Below are 25,581 nucleotides of genomic sequence, written 5' to 3' on the forward strand. Positions count from 1 at the left end.
ACAGGAGTCATCAGGTGACGTCAGCATACAATGTGCCTGCAATGCCCCTGCCTGTCTGTGGATAAAGAACAATTTTTAATATACTAGGGATTTAATAGATTTTATTAAGAAACTGTCCAAAGTTTAACATGGACTTAAATAATGTTTACTTTATATAATCAATATAGTATAATCCCTCAAGAAGCAGGCTTAGAAGTCCAAGCATACTTCCTGAATCAAAAATCTAAATTTCAGAAAGTTCCAAAAGACTATTTATTCATTATTATTTTTTTATGGAATTGATAGCAGCAATAATCAACAAAATCAGAAGTAGCTATAGGGACAACCTTAGCACCATCAATAGCTCATACACATACAGCAAGAAAGACCTTGAAAAAACGCCTGCACTGCCAGCAGGATCTGAAGCAATTACAGGGCTCTCCAATGTCTCCAGCTGTCTTGAAATGACAGATGCCGGAGGAAGGAGGGAGGGGGGGGGGGAACGACACAGGACACAAAGGGCTCCAGGGCAACCCAGCAGTAAATCAACACTCTCCAGGCAAGGGGACCCTGCACAAGCTTTAATAAAACCGTTTGGTTGCCTGCCATCCAATGTAGCCTGGTACATGCACATTTTTTTTTTTCACGTGAGCAACAAGTTTTAAAATGCAACAGTTTTTGAGTGCCAGTTTTAGCAATGCATTTCACGAGCGGAAGTGACAAAGAAACAAAAGCACAGACTGTTCCATATAGCGCAAAGCGAATGCTACATACCTGTAGAAGGTATTCTCCAAGGACAGCAGGCTGATTGTTCTCACTGATGGGTGACGTCCACGGCAGCCCCCTCCAATCGGAAACTTCACTAGCAAAGGCCTTTGCTAGTCCTCGCGCGCCGATGCGCACGCGCGGCAGTCTTCCCGCCCGAACCGCCTCGTGTTCGTCAGTCCCGTATGTAGCAACACAAAGACAAGGGAAGACACAACTCCAAAGGGGAGGCGGGCGGGTCTGTGAGAACTATCAGCCTGCTGTCCTCGGAGAATACCTTCTACAGGTATGTAGCATTCGCTTTCTCCGAGGACAAGCAGGCTGCTTGTTCTCACTGATGGGGTATCCCTAGCCCCCAGGCTCACTCAAAACAACAAACATGGTCAATTGGGCATCGCAACGGTGAGGACGTAACTGAGATTGACCTAACAACTTATCCAACTAACTGAGAGTGTAGCCTGGATCAGAATAAACATGGGCCTAGGGGGGTGGAGTTGGATTCTAAACCCCAAACAGATTCTGAAGCCCGAACCGACTGTCGCGTCGGGTATCCTGCTGCAGGCAGTAATGAGATGTGAATGTGTGGACAGATGACCACGTCGCAGCTTTGCAGATCTCTTCAATAGTGGCTGACTTCAAGTGGGCCACTGATGCTGCCTTGGCTCTAACATTGTGAGCCGTGACATGACCCTCAAGAGCCAGCCCAGCCTGGGCGTAGGTGAAGGAAATGCAATCTGCTAGCCAATTTGAAATGGTGCGTTTCCCCACAGCCACTCCTCTCCTGTTGGGATCAAAAGAAACAAACAATTGGGCGGACTGTCTGTTGGGCTGTGTCCGCTCCAGATAGAAGGCCAATGCTCTTTTGCAGTCCAATGTGTGCAGCTGACGTTCAGCAGGGCAGGAATGAGGACGGGGAAAGAATGTTGGCAAGACAACTGACTGGTTCAGATGGAACTCCGACACTACCTTCGGCAAGAACTTAGGGTGAGTGCGGAGGACTACTCTATTATGATGAAATCTGGTGTAAGGGGCCTGGGCTACCAAGGCCTGAAGCTCACTGACTCTACGAGCTGAAGTAACTGCCACCAAGAAAATGACCTTCCAGGTCAAGTACTTCAGATGGCAGGAGTTCAGTGGCTCAAAAGGAGGTTTCATCAGCTGGGTGAGAACGACATTGAGATCCCATGACACTGTAGGAGGTTTGACGGGGGGCTTTGACAAAAGCAAACTTCTCATGAAGCGAACAACTAAAGGCTGTCCCGAGATTGGCTTACCTTCCACACGGTAATGGTATGCACTGATTGCGCTAAGGTGAACCCTTACACAGTTGGTCTTGAGACCAGACTCAGACAAGTGCAGAAGGTATTCAAGCAGGGTCTGTGAAGGACAGGAGCGAGGATCTAAGGCCTTGCTGTCACACCAGACAGCAAACCTCCTCCACAAAAAGAAGTAACTCCTCTTAGTGGAATATTTTCTGGAAGCAAGCAAGACACGGGAGACACCCTCCGACAGACCCAAAGAGGCAAAGTCTACGCTCTCAACATCCAGGCCGTGAGAGCCAGAGACTGGAGGTTGGGTGCAGAAGCGCCCCTTCGTTCTGCGTGATGAGGGTCGGAAAACACTCCAATCTCCACGGTTCTTCGGAGGACAACTCCAGAAGGAGAGGGAACCAGATCTGACGCGGCCAAAAAGGAGCAAATCAGAATCATGGTACCTCGGTCTTGCTTGAGTTTCAACAAAGTCTTCCCCAACAGAGGTATGGGAGGATAAGCATACAGCAGGCCGTCCCCCCAATCCAGGAGGAAGGCATCCGATGCCAGTCTGCCGTGGGCCTGAAGTATGGAACAGAACTGAGGGACCTTGTGGTTGGCTTGAGATGCAAAGAGATATACCACGGGGGTGCCCCACACCTGGAAGATCCGGTGCACTACTCTGGAGTTGAGCGACCACTCGTGAGGTTGCATAATCCTGCTCAACCTGTCGGCCAGACTGTTGTTTACGCCTGCCAGATATGTGGCTTGGAGCAACATGCCGTAACGGCGAGCCCACAGCCACATGCTGACGGCCTCCTGACACAGGGGGCGAGATCCGGTGCCCCCCTGCTTGTTGATGTAATACATGGCAACCTGGTTGTCTGTCTGAATTTGGATTATTTGGTGGGACAGCCGATCTCTGAAAGCCTTCAGAGTGTTCCAGACCGCTCGTAACTCCAGGAGATTGATCTGCAGATCGTGTTCCTGGAGGGACCCACTTCCCTGGGTGTGAAGCCCATCGACATGAGCTCCCCACCCCAGCAGAGACGCATCCGTAGTCAGCACTTTTTGTGGCTGAGGAATTTGGAAAGGGCGTCCCAGAGTCAAATTGGACCAAATCGTCCACCAATACAGGGATTTGAGAAAACTCGTGGACAGGTGGATCACGTCTTCTAGATCCCCAGCAGCTTGAAACGACTGGGAAGCTAGGGTCCATTGAGCAGATCGCATGTGAAGACGAGCCATGGGAGTCACATGAACCGTGGAGGCCATGTGGACAAGCAATCTCAACATCTGCCGAGCTGTGATCTGCTGGGACGCTTGTACCCGGGAGATGAGGGACAACAGATTGTTGGCCCTTGTCTCCGGAAGATAGGCACGAGCCGTCCGAGAATCCAGCAGACCTCCTATGAATTCGAGTCTCTGTACTGGGAAAAGATGGGACTTTGGATAATTTATCACAAACCCCAGTAGTTCCAGGAGTCGAATAGTCATCTGCATGGACTGTAGAGCTCCTGCCTCGGATGTGTTCTTCACCAGCCAATCGTCGAGATAAGGGAACACATGCACTCCCAGCCTGCGAAGCGCTGCTGCTACTACAGCCAGGCACTTCGTGAACACCCTGGGCGCAGAGGCGAGCCCAAAGGGTAGCACATAGTACTGGAAGTGACGTGTGCCCAGCTGAAATCGCACATACTGTCTGTGAGCTGGCAATATCGGGATGTGTGTGTAGGCGTCCTTCAAGTCCAGAGAGCATAGCCAATCGTTTTCCTGAATCATGGGAAGAAGGGTGCCCAGGGAAAGCATCCTGAACTTTTCCTTGACCAGATATTTGTTCAGGGCCCTTAGGTCTAGGATGGGACGCATCCCCCCTGTTTTCTTTTCCACAAGGAAGTACTTGGAATAGAATCCCAGCCCTTCTTGCCCGGATGGCACGGGCTCGACCGCATTGGCGCTGAGAAGGGCGGAGAGTTCCTCTGCAAGTACCTGCTTGTGCTGGAAGCTGTAAGACTGAGCTCCCGGTGGACAATTTGGAGGCTTCGAGGCCAAATTGAGGATGTATCATTGCCGGACTATTTGCAGAAACCAACGGTCGGAGGTTACAAGAGGCCACCTTTGGTGAAAAACTTTCAACCTCCCCCCGACCGGTAGATCGCCCGGCACGGATACATTGATGTCGGCTATGCTCTGCTGGAGCCAGTCAAAAGCTCGTCCCCTGCTTTTGCTGGGGAGCCGCAGGGCCTTGCTGAGGCGCACGCTGCAGACGAGAGCGAGCGCGCTGGGGCTTAGCCTGGGCCGCAGGCTGGCGAGAGGGAGGATTGTACCTACGCTTACCAGAAGAGTAGGGAACAGCCCTCCTTCCCCCATAAAAACGTCTACCTGAGGAGATAGATGCTGAAGGCTGCCGGCAAGAAAATTTGTCGAAAGCGGTATCCCGCTGGTGGAGCTGTTCTACCACCTGTTCGCCTTTTTCTCCAAAAATGTTGTCCGCTCGGCAAAGGGAGTCCGCAATCCGTTGCTGGATCCTATTCTCCAGGTCGGTGGCACACAGCCATGAGAGTCTGCGCATCACCACACCTTCAGCAGCGGCCCTGGACGCAACATCAAAGGTATCATATACCCCCCTCTGGCCAGGAATTTTCTGCACGCCTTCAGCAGCCTGACCACCTCCTGAAACGGCTTGGCTTGCTCAGGAGGGAGCTTGTCCACCAAGCCCGCCAACTGTCGCACATTGTTCCGCATATGGATACTCGTGTAGAGCTGGTAGGACTGAATCTTGGCCACGAGCATAGAGGAATGATAGGCCTTCCTCCCAAGGAGTCTAAGGTTCTGGAGTCTTTGCCCGGGGGCACCGAAGCATGCTTCCTAGAACTCTTAGCCTTCTTTAGGGCCAGATCCACCACACCAGAGTCATGAGGCAACTGAGTGCGCATCAGCTCTGGGTCCCCATGGATCCGATACTGGGATTTGAATCTAGGGAATGTGGGGATTAGTTAATGGCTTGGTCCAGTTCGCAAGCAATGTCTTTTTTAGGACATGATGCATGGGTACTGTGGACGCTTCCTTAGGTGGAGAAGGATAGTCCAAGAGCTCAAACATTTCAGCCCTGGGCTCATCCTCCACAACCACCGGGAAGGGGATGGCCGTAGACATCTCCCGGACAAAGGCCGCAAAAGACAGACTCTCGGGAGGAGAAAGCTGCCTTTCAGGGGAGGGAGTGGGGTCAGAAGGAAGGCCATCAGACTCCTCGTCAGAGAAATATCTGATGTCCTCCTCCTCCCACGAGGCCTCACCATCGGTATCAGACACAAGTTCACGAACCTGCGTCTGAAGCCGTACCCGACTCGACTCCGTGGAAACATGGCCACAGTAGAAGCATCGAGAGGTGGACTCCCTCGCCAGCACCGGCGAACCTCCCTCCGCCGACGTCGTCGGGGAGTCTGCCTGGGAGGCGGCCGTAGCCGGCACCGGAGACCTCACCTCGGGCAAGGGGCCAGCCGGCGCCTCACTCGACGGTACCGGTGGCGCAAGCACCCCCGGTACCGGAGGGGAAGGGCGCAACAGCTCTCCCAGAATCTCTGGAAGAATGGCCCGGAGACTCTCATGCAGAGCGGCTGTGGAGAAAGACTGAGAAGCCGATGCAGGCGTCGATGTCAGAGTCTGTTCCGGGCGTGGAGGCTGTGCCGGGCTGTCCAAGGGGGAGCGCATCGACACCTCCTGAACAGAGGGTGAGCTGTCCTCCCGGTGCTGATGCCTATGACGCAGAGCTCTCGGTACCGAGACGGGAAGGAGACCGGTGACAATGTTTCTTAGACTTCTTCAAGCGAAGCATGTCACCGGAGTTTCCCGGTACCGACGAGGAGGACGTAGAATCCAACCGTTGCTTCCTCGGGGCCGAGGCCGAAGAAGGTCGATCTTGGGGGGGGGGGGGGGGGGGCTGTACCGCAGGAGCCCTCAGGGCAGGGGGAGACCCACCCGAAGGCTCACCGTCACCAGCAGGGGAATGGACGGCCCTCACCTGCACTCCAGACGAAGCACCACCGTCCGACATCAGCAACAGCAGAGGTCCCGGTACCACCGACGTCGACGCAGCCTTTCGATACCTCGGTACCGACGATGCCGAAGGTAGAGGCCTCGATGCAATCAATGCCGAAGACTTCGATGCTGTCGACGTCGATGCACTCGATGCCCGTGCTGTTGTCGTCGAAGAGCCTGAGAACAACGCGTTCTACTGGGCCAATCTCGCTACCTGAGTCCTCCTTTTTTAAAAGAACAGAAAGACTGCAGGCCTGCGGGCAGTGCCCAGCCCCCAGACACTGAAGACACGAAGCGTGCCTATCAGTGAGCGAGATTACCCGGGCGCACTGGGTGCACTTCTTGAAGCCGCTGGAAGACTTCGATGACATGGGTGGAAAAATCACGCCGGCGAAATCAAAATTTGCGATGATGACGAAGGGCACCAAAAAGAATGGAGAAAAACCCGAATCGAGGCCAAATAGCCCGGTCCCGAAAGCAAAAGGAAACTTACGCGGGGAAAAAGCTGGAAACACGGAAAAAGAGTAAAGACCGATAGGTCTCTTTTTTTTTTTAGCGAAAATCGCGAAGACACGCGAGGTCAACTTGAGGGGCACGAAACAGCGGTAAAACACGACCGTCCCGAGTGCGGACAAAAGAAGACTGACGAACACGAGCTGGTTCGGGCGGGAAGACGGCCGCGCATGTGCGGTGCGCATCAGCGCGCGAGGACTAGCAAAGGCCTTTGCTAGTGAAGTTTCCGATTAGAGGGGGCTGCCGTGGACGTCACCCATCAGTGAGAACAAGCAGCCTGCTTGTCCTCGGAGAATTTAACATTTAAAACAGGTCAGTATTTTTGTAAACGACCATGTAAAATCTGAGCGATACTCCTAAAATGCAGGAGCTATCGCTCACATTATCCTCTTAAAGAGAATATTTCTGCCCTCCTTTCCTATCAAATGACTCCCCAGAGCCAATTCATTTAAACTTGTACCTCTATCAGCACTAGATGTTTATGTTTATATTCTTGATAAACTGCCTCTCTGTGGTACAACCAAAGCAGTTCACATATTACATACTGATACAACAGATATTTTCCCTGTTTCTAGTAGGCTCACAGTCTAAGTTTCGTATTTGAGGCAAGGGAGGGTTAAGTGACAGCCACAGTCACAAAAATAGCCATGGTGGGAACTGAACCCAGGTACCTCTGACAGAACTTCCCTCTCTTGGGCTCTGGCACACATGAAAGGAGTCACTCAGGATCCTCTGAACTGGCCAAAAATGGCTGTGTTTCTCTCCAGAAGGAAAAATAGTGTAGAATTATGGTACAGCTAGAAGACCCCACCGGAATGGTGGGAGATCAAGTTTGAAAGGTCTGGTCTATTGGAAACTAGGTTGACATAAAGTTAAATTGGCTCAGCCAGCCAAGGTCTGCTAGAAAAGCAGGGCCTAGCCTAAAGACCAGACTAAGGCTTAATGCAGAAAAGATAGGTCAAGGAAAAATGAAACAAAATGGAAAATCAGAAAACAAAATGGAAACTCTAAAGTGTCAGTTATAAAGTGGATTTTCCCCAATCTGAGTTAGGAAATAAAAAAAATTAAAAAAAAAGAGTTTTGTCTAAAAAAAATCATGCCAGCTGCAAGAGTGGGGAAATTTTCTGTTGAAATAGAAGGTGGTACCGGAGGTTGCGGTTAAGCGAGTTTGGAACAAACAACTCTTACATTGGAATCAATGTAAATGCATTAGTTTTCTATGTACTCAGAATTGTATAAAAGACAGGGCAAATTTGGGTGGAGCTGGAGACGATCCAAATTCCATCCAGACATGCTGCCAGTCAGACCTGAGGCCAGATTGATGTTCCTGATCGCTCTGTATTGCTTTGGTAAGAATCAATAAATCTCTATATCTTTGCAACCTGTCTTTTCCCTTTCTTGAATAATATCTAGAGGGATGCCTAATCCTTTAGGTCTAAATTAATAATAGATAGGACACTCAGACACTCACTCACTTGCTGATACTCACAGATACCATGAGTCAGATAAAAGAGATTATGGCTAGGGCGTATATTAAAAGCCTTCTGGGAGACTCCCCTCTGTCATCTGGACTATTGTCCAACAGGGAAGAGGTGCAGTTCTTCCTGAGTTAGGAAAAACAATAGCAAACAATGTGTGAACTACAGCCAGAGCACAAACATGAGACAGCACTTAAGCCAGAGGCAGCTGACCAGAGAGCCCTTGCAGATAGCCCAGAAACTCTTCTATTCTCATGCGCTTAACTGATCTGTGCACTCCCTGCTCTGTAGAGCAGGAGAATGCCACAACTTCTTCTACCTCCCACTGCTGCTCTGTGCTCCTGCTCCAGTACATCTCTCTTCCAGCCTCCCAGGTAAAAACCCTTGACAGTTTTATTACTTTCTTTCCATTTGTCATTATTAGAAGAAAACTAAAAAAAAAATCAAGCAAGGCAAATGGAAGCTTTGTGGGATTAAAGTACTAGGGGCCTACAGTACTCACTGATTGACAGGTATGGCCTTCCAAGCCCCCCTGCTAGCCAGTGTTGCTCAGCTACTGCCCCGCAGAGGACAGCTAGACACCTGGCCATACTGCTGCTAGTGGCCTTACAGGAAATAGACCAGCAACAGCCTTACAATCTAAGGCCAAGAGGGAAATCCCTCCTGCTCAATCTAGACAAAGGTCAATAAGAACATAAGAATAGCCATACTGGATCAGACCAATGGTCCATCTAGCCCAGATCCTGTTTCCAGCAGTGGCCAATCCAGATCACAAGTTCCTGGCAAAAACCCAATTAATAGCAACATTCCATGCTACCAATCCCAGGGCAAGCAATTGCTTCCGTCAAGTCCATCTCAGAAACAGACTATAAACTTTTCCTCCAGGGAGGGCCGCTGAGAGGGGGGGGGGGGGGGGGGGCAGGGGAGACAAAATTCCCGGGACCGGGGTCTCTCTCCGTCTCCTGCTCCCAGGCCGCCGGCGCCGCAGTCCCCAGTCTCCACCTGCCTACCCTCAGCTCCGTCGACAGCCCCCTTCTGTCTGCCACCGGGCCCCCTGCATTTTTATTTTTTAAATCTCTAATTGGCAGAGAGATATGGTGACCAGAATTGAATACAATACTCAACGTGAAGTCGCACCATGGAGAATACAGAGGTATAATATTATTCTTGGTTTTATTATGCATCCCATTCCTCATAATTCCTAGTATCCTGTTTGCTTTTTTGGCTGCCACACACAGGACAGAAGATTGCAGCGTATTGTCTACAACACCTAGATCTTTTTCTTGCGTGCCGATGCCTAAGGTGGACCCTAGCATCAGGTAACTATGATTTTGATTATTTGTCCCAATGTGCATCACTTTGCATTTGTTCATGGACCAATGCCAGAGAGCTCCAAGGCCAAGAGACTCAGTTTAAGGTCTGTAGCCCCCCAGTAGAGCCCCTAGGAGTCAGGCCCAACAACGAATAAATCATAGTGCTGCCACAGACCATCTGCTGCAGGCAGAGAAATACTAGCAAGTTCCAGGGCTGCACCATACGTTTTAAGTCTGCTTCCTATTAGTTTCATAAAGAATCCCTTAATCCTTGAATAACTTGCAATTCTCATTATTCTTCTTGGGGGTCATAAACTCACTGTCAGCAATGTATGTATTCACTGCTTAAAATACTTAACAAGCTTTTTAATTCTTCAAAACACCTGCCCTTATGTTCTATTATGTTTCAAAAGCTAATGTGAACACCACTGACAAAAAGTATATTAAAATGTCTTACGCTCCTCTCCACTGAGTGGCTCTTCCAACAACAGACTGTTCATACATTCCCAATCCTTCAACAGGTCTGTAGCACAGTCCCACATGCTGTCCACAAGATAAGCAGCATGTTCGTGCAGCTATAAAAATAAATAAAAATTAGAAAACAAAATGTTTTAATCAAAAGACTCACTCAAATAAAACAAATTATTAGACTTTAAAACAAACACCATATACTTAAGTCTATTCAAATCGAAGTGAGGCAGTGTGTCCTACCTATCTGACTATTCAGCCCATTCTTGGAATCCATCTGTTTCCTGAATCAGTAGAAAAATACTTGAGCTCACAGTACATATGTTCACTAGTGTGTTTCTAGACTTTTGCAATGTAGTCCTCCCCTACAATAATTTAATGTACTGCTTCATAAGAAGTAAGAAGTAACAGAAAAAAAGTCTAAGTCTAAAATGCACTGGCAGGAACAAAAAATATAATCTCTCTCAACCATTCTAGGACTAATCAAATAAAGAAAAAAAATACAAAATATATTAAATATTTAGAGGGACAATTTATTAAAACAGGCTCCAATTAAGATGGGTTATTTTACTGTTAACTCAGGTTATGACTAACTAGGTCTCAATGCATAAAATGGGACCTGTGCTATAACAGCACAAGTTAGTAAAATAACTTGTCTTAAAACAGTTGCAAACTTCCAACTCAGGGAGTGGGGGAACCCTACAGAAAAGTAGATAGCTTAGAACAGATAAGAACAAAAGAATTGCAATATTGGATTACACCAAAGGTCTGTCTATCCCAGCTTCCCGTTTCCAACAGTTGCTAATCCAGTTCCCAAGTATCTGGTATAATAGTAGCAAGACTGCTGGCTACCTATCCCCATGGATAAGCAATGGCTTTCCCAAGGTACCTCTTAACAGTTTATGAACTTTCTTCCAGAAATCTGACCAAATCTTTTTTAAACTTGAATAATTACTTTTACTGCATCCTCTGGCAAGTTACAGAGCTTAAGGCATTGAAGGAGGAAAATATTGTCTCTGATTTGTTTTTAAGTTTAAAAAGTAAACAACTGACTCATATTTACCTGCTCTACAACATTCAGGATTTTATACACCTCTATATCTCCCCCTCAGCTTTTTCTTCTCTGAACTGAAAAGACACAACCTCCTAGAGAATGAGACGGGGTGGGAACAGAACCCATGAGGATAGGGCCAGAGCCCATGAGGACGGGGCCAATCTTTCTCCCCGTGTCACTTTCTACTCTGAAGCTTGATAATAAACTGGACTGTTATTTATGCTTGTTTGATACAGATGACAACATTTTTATTTTTTGGAAAAACAAGCCAACGTGCTGGCCACAGCTAGCAAAATTTGCATGGGGGATCCTTTACCTCCTGCTACCAGCACATCTTCTAAGAAGACATCTTCTATTGCAGAAAGGACTGTGGAAGACAGGAGAGCTAGACTGAATCCTGAGATTGTTGATAACTTCTTATTCATCCACAGACTGAAAAATCATAACAGTGCTTCATAGGGCACATTTCTCCCCACTAGGGCATACAGAATGAGTTGTATTTTGTACACCTGCACAATTTAATAAGGTGGATTAGGATTCCTTGGGGTAGTAGAAGTCAGCTATTGTTGCGGTTGGAAGGGTAGAGGGTGGTGGGAGGGTTTATTATAGCTGCTCGTTGTTATTGTTTTCTATTTTTAATTTAAACTCAACACTTACACAGCATATTGTTCCTTTTTAAACTTTAATAAAAAGATTTAAATATAAAACCATAATTGTTTGAGGATTCTGCAGATGACAGCAGAGCCCACGGGGACAGGACGTGGACAGAGCCTGCAGGGACAGGGTGGAGACGGAGACATGGCCTATGGGGATGGGGACAAATTTTATCCCCGTGTCATTCTCTACAGCCTCCAGAGCCTTTCCTCATATGAAGCGAAGATACTTACAGCAGGCTGATTGTTCTCACATGTGGGTCGACGTCCGCGTAGGCCCAGGAACCGGCATTTTGCCAGCAAAATAAAAACGCCTGGGGGCGCTGAGGCATAGTCCCTAGTACTCTTGGCTCTCTTGAGAGCAGAATCCACCACCATGGAATCGTGAGGTAGTTGAGACTTTACCATTACAGGCTCTCCATGGACTCTGTACTGGGACTCCGCTTTTTTGGGGACCACTGGATTAGAGAGGGAACGACCAGTTTCGCATAAGAACTTCCCTGAGTGTGTTATGCAAAGGAGCCATTGCAACCTCTGTAGGTGGAGAAGGATAATCCAAGACATCGAGCATCTCGGCCCTGGGCTCATCCACAACCTCCATAGGGAAGGGAATATCCTTAGACACTTCCCGAACAAAGGAGGAAAAAGAAAGACTCTCAGGTGGAGACATCCTTCTCTCAATGGGCGGAGTAGGATCAGAGGGGACCCCATAGGACCCTTCTTCAGAAAAGTATTTGGGATCTTCCTCTTCCTCCCACGAACGCTCATCTTCAGTATCGGAGAAAAACTAAGAGCAGCCCGAACCCGAGCCTGTCTCGACGTCGAGGAACGATGACCTCGAGGGGGATGTGGAGAAGCCGACCCCTACCTGGACTGCGGTGAAGCTTCCTCCGCCAACGTCGGAGAGTCGACCCGGGAGGCAGCTGATGCCGCAAGTGGCACCGAGGTCGAGGACCTCACCACAGGCGAAGGACCAGATGCCGCTTCAACAGACGGTGCAGGAGGCGCAAGCACGCCTGGCACCGAAGTAGACTGGCGCAGAAATCCCTCCAGAAGCTCTGGAAGAAGGGCCCTGATGCGCTCGTCGAGAGCCTCCATCAGAAAAGGCTGTGGGGCCAATGGCAAAATCCGTGGGAGCTCGAGAGCCAGTACCAAGCTGCCAGAAGACTGACGCATCAACATCTCCCGTACAGAGGATGAGCGGTCCTCCCAGCGCCGACGCTTCTTGGGTGCCGAACCCCTCGGCTCCCTCGGAGCTTTCAGTACCGCACACGGAAGGAGATCGACGACGGTACTTCTTAGCCTTCGCTCGACGCCCGTCATCGAGACTTCTCGGTACCGAAGAGGACGTGGAATCCTCACGCCTCCTCGGGACCGGGTACGACGAAGGTCAGTCCCGGGGGGCCTGCATAGCAGTAGGCCTCAAGACAGGTGGAGACCCACTCAATGCCTCGCTGATCCCAGCGCGATGTGGTCGTTGGGCAGCCATTACCTGTGCTCTCGAAGTCAATGCTTCCCTCGATGTTGATGCCGCCGACCTCGGTACCAATGCCAACGTAGAAGGACCGGACCGATCAGCAAAAGGTTTTTCTCGTTGAGCCACCTGTTCCTCAGACCCCACTCCCCACCAACTTACTCAACACCATCTTTCCTACTGTCACCCCCCCCCCCCCCATCTGTCATATCCTCAACCTCTCTCTCTCCACTGCAACTGTCTCTAACACCTTCAAGCATGCTGTAGTCACACCACTCTTCAAAAAACCATCATTGACCCTACCTGTCCCTCCAACTACCGCCCAATTTCCCTCCTACCCTTCCTCTCCAAGATACTTGAACGCGCGCCGTTCATAGCCGTTGCCTTGATTTTCTCTCCTCTCATGCCATCCTCGACCCGCTTCAATCCGGCTTTCGCCCCCTACACTCGACAGAAACGGCACTATCTGCAATGACCTGTTCCTTGCCAAATCCAAAGGCCACTACTCCATCCTCATCCTACTCAACCTATCCGCCGCTTTTGACACTGTCAATCACAATTTACTTCTTGCCACACTGTCCTCATTTGGGTTCCAGGGCTCTGTCCTCTCCTGGTTCTCCTTTTATCTCTCCCACCGTACCTTCAGAGTACATTCTCATGGTTCTTCCTCCACCCCCATCCAGCTCTCTGTTGGAGTTCCTCAGGGATCTGTCCTTTGTCCCCTTTTTTCAATCTACACCTCTTCCCTGGGCTCCCTTATCTAATTTCACGATTTCCAATATCATCTTTATGCCGACGACACCCAGCTTTATCTCTCCACACCAGACATCACTGCGGAAACCCGGGCCAAGGTATCGACCTGCTTATCAGACATTGCTGCCTGGATGTCCAACTGCCACCTGAAACTGAACATGGCCAAGACCGAGCTCATTGTCTTCCCAACCAAACCCACTTCTCCTCTCCCTCTACTATCTCAGTTGATAACATCCTCATCCTCTCCGTCTCATCTGCCCGCAACCTCGGAGTCATCTTCGACTCCTCCCTCTCCTTCTCTGCGCATATCCAGCAGATAGCCAAGACCTGTCACTTCTTCCTCTATAACATTAGCAAAATTCGCCCTTTCCTCTCTGAGCACACCACCCGAACTCTCGTCCACTCTCTCATTACCTCTCGCCTTGACTACTGCAACCTACTCCTCACTGGCCTCCCACTTTGCCATCTATCCCCCCTTCAGCGTGTTCAGAACTCTGCTGCTCGTCTTATCTTCCGCCTGGACCGATATACTCATATCACCCCTCTCCTCAAGTCACTTCACTGGCTTCCGAATAGGAACCGCATACAGTTCAAGTTTCTCCTACTAACCTACAAATGCACTCAATCTGCAGCCCCTCCCTACCTCTCTACCCTCATCTCCCCTTACGTTCCTACCCGTAACCTCCTCTCTCAAGACAAATCCCTCCTTTCAGTACCCTTCTCCACCACCGCCAACTCCAGGCTCCGCCCTTTCTGCCTCGCCTCACCCCATGCTTAGAATAAACTCCCTGAGCCCATTCGCCAGGTCCCCTCCCTGCCCATCTTCAAATCCTTGCTCAAAGCCCACCTCTTCAATGTCGCCTTTGGCACCTAACCACCATACCTCTATTCAGGAAATCTAGACTGCCCCAACTTGACATTTCGTCCTTTAGATTGTAAGCTCCTATGAGCAGGGACTGTCCTTCTTTGTTAAACTGTACAGCACTGCGTAACCCTAGTAGCGCTCTAGAAATGTTACGTAGTAGTAGTACTTACAAGCAGCTGGTAGATGATCAGGCCCAAGGCAATGGAGACACCACCCGAGATGGTCCAGTTGCACCGAGTACAACGCTTGAAGCTGCTGGGTGTCCTCGTTGACATGGACAGAAAAACAGCGGCTGTGAAGTTAAAGGACGCGATCGTGCCAATAAAAAAGGCACAAAGAGGGAAAACAAAAGACTGCCGTAGCGAAAAGCAAGAAAACAAACTTAAAGAGAAAACTAAGAAAAATAAGGGTAAAGTAATTTTTTTTTTTTTAATTTTGTAGAAACGAAAGACAAAAAGAAAGAGAAAAAGAAGCGGTAACGCGCAGACTCTTTCCTGGGCCGAAAGTTAAAGCAAAAAAAACCTGTGCCACCTCAGACGCGGAGAAAAAATAACTGAGGTCCTTACGCGAAAGGCGGAAAACCCGTCCGCTCGCGCACCAGAAGACTCTAGAAGAGTTTTGGTTTTTGCTACCAAAACTTCCGATCCTGGGCAGACGTGGACGTCGACTCAAGTGTGAGAACAAGCAGTCTTCTTGTCCTTTGAGAAAATAACCTTCCAGGTCAAGCACTTCAGATGGCAGGAATTCAGTGGCTCAAAAGGAGCTTTCATTAGCTGGGTGACAATGACATTGAGATCCCATGACACTGGTGGAGGTTTGACAGGGGGCTTTGACAAAAGGAAACCTCTCATGAAATGAACAACTAAAGGCTGTCCAGAGATAGGCTTACCCTCTACACAGCGATGATAGGCACTAATCGCACTAAGCTGAACCCTTACTGAGTTGGTTTTGAAGCCAGACTCTGATAAGTGTAGAAGGTATTCAAGTCAGGTCTGTGTAGGACAAGAAAGAGGATCTAGGGCCTTGCTGCCACACCAGATGGCAAACCTCCTCCATTTGGAAAACTAACACCTCTTCGTGGAATCTTTTCTGGAAGCAAGACTCGGGAGACACCCTCTGAAAGACCCGAGGCAAATTCTAAGCTCTCGACATCCAGGCCATGAGAGCCAAAGACTGGAGGTTGGGATGTAGAAGCAACACCTCGTTCTGAGTGATGAGGGTTGGAAAACACTCCAATCTCCACGGTTCTTCGGAGGACAACTCCAGAAGAAGAGGGATCCAAATCTGACGCGGAAGGGTGCAATCAGGATCATTGTTCCGCAATCTTGCTTGAGTTTCAGCAAAGTCTTCCCTACTAGAGGTATGGGAGGATACGCATACAGAAGGCCTGTACCCCAATGTAGGAGAAAGGCATTCAACGCTAGTCTGTCATGGGCCTGAAGCCTGGAACAGAACTGAGGAACCTTGTGATTGAATTGAGTGGCAAAAAGATCCACCGAGGGGGTGCCCCACACGCGGAAGATCTTGCGGACTACACCCATGTTCAGTGACCACTCATGAAGTTGCATTATCCTGCTCAACCTGTCGGTCAGACTGTTTACACCTGCCAGATAAATGGCTTGAAGAAACATGCCGTGACAAAACCCCAAAGCCACATCTGGACGGCTTCCTGACACAGAGGGCGAGATCCGGTGCCCCCCTGCTTGTTGGTGTAATACATGGCAATCTGATTGTCTGTCTGAATCAATATGATTTAGTTGGACAGCCGGTCTCTGAAACCCTTTACAGCGTTCCAGTTCGCTCGCAATTTCAAAAGATTGATCTGAAGACCTTTTTCCTGAAAGGACCAGGCTCCTTGACTATGAAGCCCATCTACATGAGCTCTCCACCCTAGAAGGGATGCATCCGTCGTCAGCACTTTTTGTGGCTGAGGAATTTGGAATGGACGCCCCAAGGACAGATTGGATCGAATCGCCCACCACTGTAGAGAATTCCGGAAGTCGGTGGACAGTTGGATTATATCCTCTAAACTCCCCGCAGCTGGATATCACTGGGAAGCTAGGGTCCATTGAGCAGATCTCATGAGTAGACGTGCCATGGGAGTCACATGAACTGTGGAGGCCATGTACCCATAAGTCTCAACATCTGCTGAGCCATGATCTGTTGAGACGCTCGAACTATGGACACCAGGAAGAGGAGGTTGTCTGCCCTTCTGTCAGGAAGATAAGCTTGAACTGTCTGTGTTCAAGAGGGCTCCAATGAATTCCAACTTTTGAACTGGCAGGTGGAGACCCACTCGACGCCTCACTGCTCCGAGTGCGCGTTGGTCTCTCAGCAGCCATTACCTTTCTTCCAGATGTCTATGCTCCTGTCGTTGTCGACGACAACAACCTCGGTACCGATGTCGAAGGACCGGACTGAGCCCCAAAAGGTTTTTCTCGTTGGACTTCGAGACGCTTGGGTCCGTTTCTTCATATAAAAACACAGACTACAAGCGGCTGGACTATGGTCGGGCCCAAGGCACTGGATACACCAGGCGTGGGTATCGGTACCTGAGATAGTCCGGTTGCACCGCGTAAAACGGTTGAAGCCACTGGGTGTTTTCGATGACATGGAAGGAAAAACGGCTTCGGCAAAATCAAACGACGTGATTGTGTCAAAAAAGAGAAGGGCAGAAAATGGGGAAAAAACCCGATGGTGCCGCTGCATTGAAAAGAAAGTAAACTTAAAATAGAGAAAAAAAAGTACTAAAAGTAACTATGGGAATATTTGTTTTTGTTTTTAAGAAAATGACTAAAATAATAAAAGAAATAGTTATCAGACTCTGTTCCTGAGCCAAGAACAAGGAGAGCAGAAAAAATCCTGTAACCTCATTGCGGACAAAAAAGAACTGAAGAAGCACGTTCACGCGATGGGCGGGAAGTCATCCACGCATGTGGTGTGCGCAATTCGTGCGCTAGAAGACTAGCAAAACTTTATTTTTAGTTTGCTGCCAAAATGTAGGTTCCTGGGCCAATGCGGATGTTGACCCACATGTGAAAACAAGCAGACTGCTTGTTCTCGGAGAAAAATCATTCCACCCCTTAATCATTTTAGTTGCCCTTCTAGGTACCTTTTTAATTCTGCTATATATTTTTGGAATGTGGCGACCAAAATTGCACATAATACTCAAAAGGTAGTCAGGATACAAAGACATGATTCTTCTTTTATTATTTTATTCTCTATTTTTTTCTGAAAAATTCCTAACATGGTTTTCTTTCTTGGCCAACAATGCACATTGCGCAGAAGACTTCAACATGTTGTCCATGATGGTATCCAGATCCTTCTCCTGGATGGCGACTCCTAATTTGAGACCTGGCATTGTGCACCTATAATTTGGGTTATTCTTCCTTATGAGACACTTTGCACTTGTTGACATTAAATTTAATCTGCCATTTTGATGTCCAGTCTTCTACCATATCTGCATGCAAATCAACAACTATGGATCATTTTGTGTCATTTGCAAATCTGACCACCACAGTTGCCATTCTCATTGCCAAATCATTCAGAAATAATTTTGATAAAAAGCACCAATCCAACTACATATCCTTGTGATACTCCACTATTTGCCTTCTTCCACTGAGAGAACTGTCCGTTTAATCCTACTCTGTTTTCTTTTAGCCAGTTACCAATTCACAACAGGACATTGCCTCCTATCCCTTGGCTTTTGAATTTCCTTAAGACTCTCTCATGAGGGACTTTAAGCTTTCTGAAAATCTACCTACATTATAAATCAACTGCCTCACTTTTCTACCATTCTGCCTAGTACTGACTTGGCTCACCAGTCTGTTGTCTCCCAATCACTCACAAAAAACTTTAACAATTAGTTTAATGTTGGTCAATAATAGTAATCTATAACCAGTCATTAAAATCATGTACTAGTACATCTAAAATGTTATTTCTGAGCTCTTTCAGTGCTCTGGGATATATACCACCCATTCAGGTGATCTGCTGTTCATTGAAATACAGCAGTTTACCAGTCACATATTAATTTCAACATTTTAAGACTTTGTTAAAAATCACTGAATCTCTCCTGACCATGCATGATAGTTCCTGCATACCCGCAATCATACAGCATCAGTTTATTAAGTTAATTAACATAACTCCAGAAGAGAAAGAATATGACTAGTATAATGTCATATTCAAGCTAAAAACCCATTTTTTAAGCTGGTGTTAACACTCAACCCAATATTTGCTTGTTTTAAAACTCATGTTTTAATCGCTCCCATAATATATGAAACTCTATTATCTTGTTTTTCCTGTCTTGAATAGAATGCAAAAAAAAAAAAAAAAAATTATATATATATATTCAATAATTAAAGCGAAACCATAAGTGTTACAACACATACATATGCTTCTCTTGTATTAACAATTATTAGTTTTCACAAAAACAAATTTTTTTCCCATGAAGGGCCACCAGAAAGGGGAAAACTCTAAAAGCAGACAGCATTAAATACAGTGTTCATACTCTTAACTCATCAAATCCTAAATTGATCCTTTTCAGTAAACCAGAGTCCCAAGAAAATGTAACGCAAAATCAATGCCAATCAGTGAAAAAAAAAGCATTCAAGAAAAACCTTATCCAGATTTATTTTTTTTAACTTATGTAGCCTCAGGGCATTCTTTTTCCCCTCTGACTAACTGGAGTTTTGGGTTTTCTGCGAAATAATTCAACTCTGCATGGACTCAGGGTTCTGGGACATGTGCTGGATAAGGGGTATACAACTAATATAAGCATATAACAATATAACGACCCCAATGCACTCCAACTTATGTCCGACACCCGACATAATTCAACAACATAAATTTAAGAGAACACACTTAACTTCACTGTACACATCAGTATAAAAGACATTATAGGCAGAGATGTAAAAATTTGTTAATGACCTAATAATTTTGTTTCCTTTAGTCCCAAAGGATCAGCCAAATAGGTTATGACCATCCGTCAGCAAGTGGAGCTAGAGAACTCTGAGTTATGACTCATAAGCTCCTGCGCTAAGTGAGCAGTATAGCAGTGAAAGATTGACTTCCAGAGAAAAAACTCCAGCCTCTAGTTAGAAAAAGAACAATGAAATAAAGGGCAAAACTCGTGCCTTAGAAATGAACTCCAATAAGTTATGCCTCATAATCTCCTGTGCTTAGCAACCAAGCCAGTATTCGATAAAGCAGTGACTTCCAGAGAAAAAAAAACTCCAGCATCTAGATAGATAAACAACTATGAAATAAAGGGCAAAACTTGTGCCTTAGAAATAACGGAACCAGAACAATGCAAACACCCAAAATTACACAGACCCCGGAAAAACTGAAACCATCACAGAAGGGCAGGCTCTGGACTGATTCTTTGGGACTAAGGAAAGAAAATCATCAGATAATTAACTAACCTTTCCTTCCATTACATCCCAAGGATCAGTCCAGACAAATGGGATGTACAAAAGCAATCCCTGAGAGGGGAGGGACTGTGATATCCCTGCAGCAAGAACTATTACCCTTAAGGAAGCATCTGCTCAAGCAGACATCTAAACGGTAATGCTTAACAAACGAATGAGAAGATGACCACATCGTTGACCGACAGATCTCTGCCAATGAAATTGCCCTAGACTCTGCCAAAGAAGTCGCCAAAGACCTGATAGAATGAGCATTGACGTGCATGGGAGCAGATCTACCCATTAGAATGAAAGCCATAGAAACAGCCTTCTTAAGCCATCGAGCCACTGTCGCTTTGGAGGCCGCCAAATCCTTTTGGGGTCCCACAAAGAGGACAAAGAAAATGATCAGACCGCCTGAAATACATAGCGCAGGGAAGTGTATTCTGCAAAATAGACATCCCTGGAAAAAGAAGGGAGAAAGTCTCATTGACATGAAAAGAAGATACAATCTTCGGCGAAAAGGACAGACCTCTCCGTATGGAAACTCCCACATCAGAAAAGCAGAGAAAGGGATCCCTGCAAAGGAAAGCATGAAGTTCTCGAATTCTCCGAACTGACGAAATGGCAACTAGAAATACTGCCTTTAACATAAGATTTTTGATAGCTGCCGAACAAAGGGGGCCGACTGAAGAGCCTTAAGAACCACTTGAAGATTCTACTGAGGAGAAATATTGTGGAGAGGGGGGTGCATATGAGTGACTCCCTTGAGGGATCACACTTTGTCAGGGTGCGCAGTCAACGAGGCATTCTTTATCTTGCCTCTATGACATGCCAACGATGCCACCTGAACCTTGAGCAAATTAACAGCCAAGCCTTTTTTTTAATCTCTCCTGAAAAAAAGGAAAAAATTGGAGGAACGAAATGGAGAAACACCATTCTATACAGACTAGCTCTCAAAAGACCTCCATAATCTAGTATAAGAAGTAGACTGCTTTCGGCCTTGCAGCAAGGTAATAACACCATCATCCAGGTAAACCTACTTCCTCAATCACGCCCTCTCAAGAGGTAGGCCGTAAAACCAAAGTGGAAGGGATCCTCCATAAGTACAGGACCCTGGTGCGATAAGCCCGTCTGTGGAGGAAGAATCAACCGAGGAGCGACTTGAAGACGGATGAGGTCTGCATACCAAGGGACGTTTGGGCCAGTCTGCAGTTACAAGAACGACCATCCCGGTATGACACTCAATCCTGTGCAACATCCCTCCCACGAGAGGCCACGGAGAAAACACGTAAAGGAGGCCATACGATGGTCAAGGCTGTACCAGTGAATCCATTCCTAGGGAGTATTTCTCCCTGAAGTCGCTGTAGAATCTGTGTACTTGTGTATTGTGTCTGGATACCATGAGGTCCAGAACCGGAAGGCCCCACCATGTGGAAATGAGGTGAAATGCAGTCTCTTGACAGCTGTCATTCCCCCGGGTCCAGAGGATATCTGCTTGAGAGTTCAGTGAACCCAACGCTGAAATCGATCTTCAATTCCACCCACTGAAAAAGAGCATGCGCATCCTGGGCTAGAGATACACTCTTTGTTCCTCCTTGTCTGATGATGTAAGACATGGCTACGACATTGTCTGAGAGCATGTGCACTGGCCTACCAAGAAGAATAGGCGCAAAAACTAGTAGAGCTTTCTGGACAGCTCGAAGTTCCTGTTGATGGGCCAGGAAGTCTCCACTCTCGACCAGTGGCCCTGTGGAGAGTGGTGGAGGTAATAGGCTGCCCATCTGAAGAGGCTGGCATTAGAGGTAAGCACACACCAACCAGGAGTCTATAAGGGAAACCCTACCCAAGTGTGCGCAGGGAGAAGCCACCAAGTCAGACACTATCTGGCTTGAGGCGTCCATGGAACCAGCTGGTTCAAGTCACCAAGACCGGAGACTATCGGTAGGAAGGACGACTGTAAGGACTGTGAAACTTTGCCCAAGGCAGAACATCCAAAGCTGCCATCATAGAAACGAGAACCTGAGCATAATCCCATGCCCACGGGCAGGGAAGAGAGAAGACTGAGAATTTGCTGTTTGAGCTTGAGCTGACAGTGCTGAAGCAGGAAAACCTTCCCCACTTGGGTATTGAAGCACACTCCCAGGAACTCCAGGGTCTGGGTATCGGTGAGATGACTTGCAGCAATTCATCATCACACCCAATGCAGAAAGAAGAGACAAGACTGTGTACTGCAAAGGCTCTCTTAAAAAGAAGGCACACGAATTAGCCAATTGTCCAGGTAAGGAAGTACCTGGACCCTTTGCCAGCGAAGAAAGGCTGCCACTACCACCATAACTTTTGAAAATGTATGAGGTGCAGTAGGCGAGGCCAAAAGGCACAGCCTTGAATTGAAAATAATCTCCCAGGTTTGCAAACCGGAGAAATTTCCTGTGAGGAGGCAAAATTCGGATATAAAAATAAGCCTCCTTGAGGTCCAATGAGGTGAGAAACCTGCCTGGCTGGACTGAGGCTATGACAGAATAAACAGTCTCCATGTGGAAGTGTATAACTCTAAAAGACATGTTCACTCCTCCGATATCCAAAACCAGGCAAAGAGAGTATTCTTTCTTTGTGATGACAAAGTAGATGAAATATCGACCTGTACTCCTCTCTGCTGATGTAACAGGCTGAATGGCCCCAAGTTGTCTTAAAGAAGCTAAGGTAGTTAGCACTCCGTGACTCTTTGCAGAGCTGCAAGGGGACAGCAAGAAAAGAGCTGCAAGGGGCTTTAAAAATTCTAGCTTGTAATCATGGAGAAACATATCGATAACCCATTGGTCTTAAGTAATGGTGGTTCACTCCTTGTGAAAGCAAGTATAAGTAGGAGTGAACCTCAACCCCGTCATTACGGCTGCGAAGAGGGAGAGGTTCTTGAGGAAGCGGGATTTCTTGTCTCTTCAAAAGGAAGACACAGTCTGAGGAAGCAAGATTTTTGCACAGAAGCACTAGCCTTCCTTGGTGTACACCTCCGCACTTCAAAAAAATTAGACAGCCGCCCAGAGATGAGGCTCAGAGTTGTCCTCAGGTAGCCACTGGACCCTGAAATCTCCCAGATCTTTAACAATCTTCTCGAAATCCAACAGTAGTTTCCCCCGAAAGGGCAACTTCACTAGACGAGTTTTGGATGCCACATCAGCGGCCCAATGCCTCAACCACAGCCAGCGTTGCGCCCAAACAGCCAAAGCCATACCATTAGCTGACACTTGGAGAATATCATAAAGAGCATCTGGACAACCCCCACCTCTAGGGTAGGAAGTCTGGAAGCATGTCCAACGTGGACAATTGGTGAATCCACAATAAAGAAGCCCTGGCTACAAAAGAAGAAAAAACTGCTGCCTGAGAATTTAACGCAGTTAGCTGAAAGGCAAGCTTCAAGGAAGCCTCAAGCTTGTGGTCATGTATACCCTTAAATTCAGTGCTGCCTTCAACAGGGATAATGGTACGTTTAGTAACCACCATAATAAGGGCACACTTAAGCACAGCAGGCTACTCTAAATCAGATAGCACAAGGGGATATAATTTGGAAATTGGAATGAGCCACCCAGGGGTTAGGGATCTCTCACTGAGCTGCAGCCTCATGAATATGGAAAGATACAGGACGTCTTTCAGTACTTGACCTAGCAGATGGAGCAGGACCAGAGGACTGAAGCAGGGAAAAAGCATATTTAAAGCCTCCACAGAGGCAACTCCACGCTCAAAAATAGCCTAGCTACAGTAGGATCATCACCCCCGTCTGCCTCTGAAACATCCAAGTCAGGGCCATCAGCAGAACTAGGACAATCAGAGTACACATAAAACCTCCTCTCAGTTCCGAGGAGGAACATTCTTCAAATCCTGCAAAACGGGAAGTTTTTGTTTCTTAGGAAACTGCTCCTCAAAAAAAATGTGAGGGGAAGGAGGAGTCAGTTTGAGATGACTTTAATAAAAAGGCCTGATGTAATCAAAGGACAAATTCAGGTGAAAACGGCAGGGCAGCAAATTCTACCCTGCAAAACCAACATCCCAGGACACGGTAGCAGGTGAGAAGCCCGCTGACAAAATGGTCACCGAAGTATCGCAGATTGAAGGAGCCACTGGCACTTAGCCCACCAAACCGCCATTGGAGCGGTGCGGATTAAACTCCCAGAGACGAAGTACTGACGGCCAAAGCAGGCAAAAGTGGCTTGTCAACAGAAGTAAAGCAAAGCATGTAGGAACTGGTATCTGAGAGCTTACCTCCGCAGCATTCACAAGAGTTAATAGGCTCAGACAGAGAATAATAAATATGCTCACAGCCCCATAATCTTCCCACAGCACAAGCGCTCTGAAAAAGAACCGCTGTGGCTGCTTTTTTGTTTGTTTTTTGTTTTTTTTGTTTTGTTTTTTTAAGATAGAGGAAGGAGAAAAAGAGAAGTGAAGACAGAGATAAACAGGTAGAAAGTGGAAACGGGGGAGCAGGGAGGGACCTAAACCACTAGGGTTTACACATGATGCACAGCATATTCTCAACCCCGAACTCAACTGAATCTGCAAGCAGGACAGGAGGGCACACTGAAGTCACCACAGTGCACAGAAGACACAATCCCACCTGCTGCAGATAGAGAACACTGACTAGGTTACTAAGTGCAGAAGCTTATGAGGCACAACTCACTAGAGTTCTCTATCTCCACTTGCTGGTGGATGGTCATAACCAATTTGTCTGAACTGATCTTTGGGGACGTAATGGAAATAGACAGTCAATTAATGAAAGACAAAGGCATATTGCATTACGTTTTGATTTCTATACACACACACACACCGGTTTTGCAAACCTGACAGCTGACAGGACAAAACAGGAAAAATGAGTAAAATCCTTTTTCAATTTGAGCCCACGCAGAATAAAGAGTTGTGGCTTGGTTGCAGATCCAAGATGGCGCTGAGTTGAGACGTTACCCCAGACGCGCTCCGAGACTTGCCCACACGGAACCTAGTGAGGAGTCCGAATTCCCCTATTTTTGATATGGGGAAGCGGTGGGGAAAAGTGAGGGAGGCTCCTGTAACCCCACCGGTATCCACCTCCCGAGACAGACGACGCTGGAAAGCTTCGGAGTTTCGCTGGGTCCCCGGGCGACATCATCTCCCACTATCGGCCTAGCTTCCAACTATTCGGCCATCAGTGAAGACGGGGCTTCCCTGAGCCCTGACGCCCGTGCGGCACCACAACAACCAGGAAGTATGCGAGCGGCTTGCGATTCGCAGGGTCCGACGCCTGCAAAGGAGAGGACCCTCGGAGAAAGGAGCCCAGCCGATTTCGCAGGGGGCGAAGAAGTCTTGGTAGGACAAACTGTAAAATCTTTTTCCATAGTAATGAGAGATGCTTTACAACAGATCTCTAAAGCCCCCCCCCTCCTGAGTTTAATATCAATATGGTGAAACCTGCCGTAGTTACTATTGAGTCACTATGGGACCTAACTTTTTCAATGCATTCTTCGCTTCAATCAGTTTTGTTAAAAAACGCTGGCGAAATAAAAACATTGTCAGAAGCTCTTTTGACTCAAGATCAAATCAACGCATGT

The 25,581-nt window shown here is 47.5% G+C and overlaps 1 protein-coding gene across 1 annotated transcript in view; it reads right to left on the reverse strand.

The window, feature by feature from the left end:
• Positions 1-25,581, reverse strand: part of STAG2 (stromal antigen 2) — a 583,303-nt gene that overhangs the window by 297,842 nt on the left and 259,880 nt on the right. Inside the window, 1 exon segment of the mRNA XM_030209778.1 lies at positions 9,794-9,911. Within this exon segment, the coding sequence (XP_030065638.1) occupies positions 9,794-9,911 (118 nt within the window).

This window comes from Microcaecilia unicolor, chromosome 7 (assembly GCF_901765095.1).
Source record: "Microcaecilia unicolor chromosome 7, aMicUni1.1, whole genome shotgun sequence".
Taxonomy (NCBI): Eukaryota; Metazoa; Chordata; class Amphibia; order Gymnophiona; family Siphonopidae; genus Microcaecilia; species Microcaecilia unicolor.